This window comes from Phragmites australis, chromosome 4 (genome assembly GCF_958298935.1).
Source record: "Phragmites australis chromosome 4, lpPhrAust1.1, whole genome shotgun sequence".
NCBI classification, from domain to species: domain Eukaryota; kingdom Viridiplantae; phylum Streptophyta; class Magnoliopsida; order Poales; family Poaceae; genus Phragmites; species Phragmites australis.
The window spans coordinates 17,640,214-17,644,671 of record NC_084924.1 but is presented as its reverse complement, the minus strand read 5'-3'; the positions used below and the strand labels follow the sequence as shown (position 1 = coordinate 17,644,671).

At 45.4% G+C, this 4,458-nt stretch overlaps 1 protein-coding gene across 1 annotated transcript; it reads left to right on the top strand.

Moving 5' to 3' along the window:
• Positions 1-768: 768 nt before the first annotated feature.
• LOC133915851 (serpin-ZXA) lies at positions 769-3,690 on the top strand. The gene is made up of 2 exons (XM_062359211.1): positions 769-1,355; positions 2,724-3,690. The coding sequence occupies exons 1-2, from the start codon at positions 939-941 to the stop codon at positions 3,501-3,503; spliced, it is 1,197 nt and encodes a 398-aa protein (XP_062215195.1). The 5' UTR covers positions 769-938; the 3' UTR covers positions 3,504-3,690.
• Positions 3,691-4,458: the final 768 nt, after the last annotated feature.

Here is a 4,458-nt window from a genome sequence, read left to right as displayed (position 1 = left end):
GGTGCTGCTACCGCCCACGGTGTGTTGACATAATGGAGCCATCTTCCATCGTCATTTGCAACCTGGTAGGATGAGGCTTGATCTCCAGCGCTGTTTTCTGCAAGCTCCGGCTTGGGGTCAAGCCACTTCTTAAGGGGTGGGGAATGTTAGGTCTGTCGGTGTCTGCATGGCGAGCGCGGAACTCCTTTGAGCGTGAGAGGGTCAGGATATTTGAGTTGGGCTCTGATGGTTGAAATGGTCGGTTGGCCTATGCGTGTGAGTTTGGCTCGTTGACCCATGTACTCAAACAGGTTTAAAAAGGCCCCAGACCTGGAGACAGATAAGACGAGAATGATAGAACATTTCCTCTAGCTTCTTCTTCTCCACATCTCTCTCTCTGCTACGATTTGTCCCTCCAATTATGTTCCCAATTGAATCCTTCCCTCGCCAGTGAGATTGCCACCGGGCACACAACAATCGGCTTTTATATTTTTGGTGGTGGAGAACCAACAGTTAGAAAGGGTCGAGGCTAGGGCGAGCAGTGATGGCTAATGGGAGCGGATCCGGTGGTGGCCGAGGATGTTACCGGAGACAGGGTAGAGACCCATGGGGCAAAGAGCGGTACCGGAGAGGAAGAAAAAAAGAGCAGCACCTGGTCATCATCGAGGGATAACGTTGGTTGACTCAAACAAATGAAGTTTCGAATTGCCTGAATGCTAGCACCTCCCATAATTTTTTATCCTCGGGGGACAGAGTTCCATGCTTTTTACTAGTTTTTTTTAGACGGGGACACTTGCTGAGCACCGAAGCTAGCCAGCCTAGTTCGTGCGTCTCGCTGTCCAGCAGAATAGCACAAAAATCCCCGAAACAGTTTGATATTACACCACCTCCCCGATCCCTCTTTCCTCTCCGGTGATCCCCCAAGTCCAGGACCAGGAAACCTCCACCCCGGACCGACCATGGCCACCACCGACATCCGCCTCTCCATCGCGCACCAGACCCGTTTCGCCCTCCGCCTCGCTGCCGCCCTCTCCTCCCCATCCGCCTCCTCCGGCTCCGCCACCAACACCGCCTTCTCCCCGCTCTCCCTCCACGTTGCGCTCAGCCTCCTCGCCGCCGGCGCCGGAGGCGCCACCCGCGACCAACTCGCAGCCACTCTGGGGGGCGACGGGACCGGCGCGGCCGAGGGCCTGCACGCGCTCGCAGAGCAGGTGGTGCAGCTCGTGCTCGCCGACGGGTCCGGCGCCGGCGGCCCGCGCGTCGCCTTTGCCGACGGCGTCTTCGTCGACGCGTCGCTGAAGCTCAAGCTGGCCTTCAAGGAGGTCGCCGTGGGCAAGTACAAGGCCGAGACCCAGTCCGTCGACTTCCAGAAAAAGGTGATCCCCTTCCTTGCTGTGCTACTTCCTGAGACTCGCAAACATATTAGCAAACATATTAGTAGGGATTGCTATAAGTTTGCTGAAAATTAAGCAAATATTGCTATTTCTGCAATTATGACATCTTTGGTAGTACCATTTAGTTTAGTTTGTGTTCCTGGGAATCCCACTTTCGTGTGTATTTGGACAGCAGTGCCAATCATGCCAGAAAGCGGTTGATTTCTGCTTAACTGATAATGCAATGTAAATTGTAGAGGTTCTTTAGTTGACATTGGTAATATTATTTGCATGTCTCAGTATTGAAGAATTACGACAAGCACAGTTGCGTTAAATGTTGTAGTTATGTGCTACATAGGTCTCTCTTTAGAATTTTACTTCTTACCTAATGTTTGTACCCCTAACTATGCTTAAGCTTGTAACGTACCATTTTATTGTGGGACAGTTATGGTATGCAAGTTTCACATCTGATGTTTATAGCTCAAGGGTGTACTGAAACTATGACCAAATTGCCATTTTTGTGCAAGTTTTATGCAACTATAGCATTAAGAATATTGCTGTTAAGTAATAAGATCATTAGGATCTAGTGGAGTATCATTATGCTCTTTTGGTGCTAAAAAGGTGCTTTTTAATGCACAGCTTTCCTCATCAAATTGTGCTGAAAGCTTTTGTTAGTGTTTACTCTGAATCTTTGATCCATTGATTTTCCGATTCATTAATTGATGCGCGTTGAGCTGTTAATGAATGTAATGTATGGATTGCTAAATTGCTGTTTTTGTGAGCATAGTTAGCACATTCAGGATTTTTTAAGTTAATGGCACATTCAGTATGTAGTGCCCTTTTTTAGGATTTGTGGTTCTCACTGGGTGCATCCTTGGGATTTTGAAGGCTTAGGAATCCAGTGACTTCTATAATTTCAGGCTCTAGATCTAAATATGTAATTTAGATCATTAGGAATGTTTAGAACATTTCAAATTTGTGGATATACACCTGAATGTATCACCCTTCTCTCCGGTTGGGTTCTGCTGTGGTCTCTTGTACAATGCGATGTTGTTGTGTCATGACTGTTTAGATCAGTATAGTCATGTGAATTGTCTCTAGTTGCATGTAAATTCCTTCTCATATGAATGTCTTGTGAAAATGGTAGTACACTGATGCTCCATACACTTCTCACCTTCTAAAGCCTGTTTGTAAAAAATGAATTATGTTTTGTCTAAGTTGGTAGCACATTAATATATAATGGTTAACTCAGTTTCTTTACATGCTCCTATCCTAGCATTTTTCAATCATTTTTGGAAACTAAAGGTTGATTTTGTATTATGCTTTTGACATTAGTGTTAAACACCGATATATTTTTCTCGTGTTGGTCAGGCTGCTGAAGCTGCTGGTCAAGTGAACTCATGGGTAGAAAAAATCACATCAGGTCTCATCAAAGAGATCCTCCCCCCAGGTTCTGTTGACAACACCACCAGGCTTGTTCTTGGTAATGCACTCTATTTCAAAGGAGCTTGGACTGAGAAGTTCGATGCATCTAAAACTAAAGACAGCGAGTTCCACCTTCTTGATGGGAGCTCAGTTCAAGCACCTTTCATGTGCAGTAGAGACAAGCAATATATTGGGTCTTACAACAACTTTAAGGTGCTTAAGCTTCCGTACCAGCAAGGTGGGGATAAGAGGCAGTTTTCCATGTACATACTTCTTCCAGAAGCACAAGATGGTCTTTGGAGCTTGGCTGAAAAGTTGAGCTCTGAACCTGAGTTCCTGGAGAAGCATATCCCAATGAGAAAGGTTTCAGTTGGGCAGTTCAGAGTCCCCAAGTTCAAGATATCCTTTGGATTCGAGTCATCCAAATTGCTCAAAGGTCTGGGGATCCAGCTGCCATTCAGCACAGAAGCAGATCTTTCAGAGTTGGTTGATTCACCAGAGGCACAGAACTTGAGCGTTTCATCCATTTTTCACAAGTCGTTTGTCGAAGTGAATGAGGAAGGAACGGAGGCCGCCGCTGCATCTGCTGCAGTGGTTACACTCAGGTCATTTTCAATGCCTGTGGATTTCATCGCAGATCACCCTTTCCTGTTCCTGATTCGAGAAGACATGACTGGAGTGGTGCTGTTCGTCGGTCATGTGGTGAATCCCCTACTTGCTCCATAGTGTGTTCTGAATCCCTGCCTTGGTGTGATTCCATCCATCGCATGCAAGTTCAGGGTTTTGACATGATCGTGCCCCCTGTGTAATCTGACAACTGTTATGTTTGCGAATAAATAAATGGCATGATCGATCTATGTAAGTTTCTGGAATTATGAAGTCCATAATTGTTATATATGGTGGTTGCTTATAACCTTGTACGGCCTACTCATAAGATGAGGCATGCCGGTCAAGTGCCTTTTTTGCGGGGAATAAGAGAGCTTTATCACTCATGAATAGGTTACAATCCACAACAATTGTCACTGTGATACATTCCGGAGAGTGAACTAACAAAGCATATGTACTACAATTCATTCTTGCAAAATTTGCTAACAAATCTGTATTTTATTTTCTTAATATAAGCTCTCCACCTCCATCGATCTTCCTCGTTAGCTCCTTGATGAGATGTCATGCGCTTGATCTATCTATGGACTTTCCTTTGAGCACTTACAACAATACCTGCAGTCTGACTGAAAAACTAATCGGTTGGTTTGTGTGCTACAACGTTAGAGTGATGCTTTCAGTAACTGCATGAATTTTCTTCCAAACAATGAGAAAAATAGTGTCAAACTGACACCAAGACCTCGTCTGCAAAATTCCTGATAAAGACCTTAAAACTAGCCATCTGTGATACTGCCACCCACCCTGGTTCTGGGCGAGGCTAAGGAGGTGAAACACTACCGAACAGAGGCTGAGGGAGTCAGGCATTTGATCGCTCTTGGCCGATCATCTGCTTGCCTACGAGTAAATCTCTTCCATTATGTTAGAACAGTGATTTGGTCAAGTGCTTCTTGATGAGTAGAAATGGAAATATGCAGTCTGGGTGATGAATCGTTTCCCGAACCCTGGGCGATGAATGATTTTTGAGAAGCCTTTTTGAAAACTTTCGGTGATGAACCATACCACTTAATTGTTTCAGTTG

Excerpts from the sequence above, each read along its gene's own strand:
- LOC133915851 (XM_062359211.1), top strand. The coding sequence starts at position 939 with ATGGCCACCACCGACATCCGCCTCTCCATCGCGCACCAGACCCGTTTC. Across the intron at positions 1,356-2,723 it reads CCGTCGACTTCCAGAAAAAG|GCTGCTGAAGCTGCTGGTCA; the intron begins GTGATCCCCTTC and ends CGTGTTGGTCAG.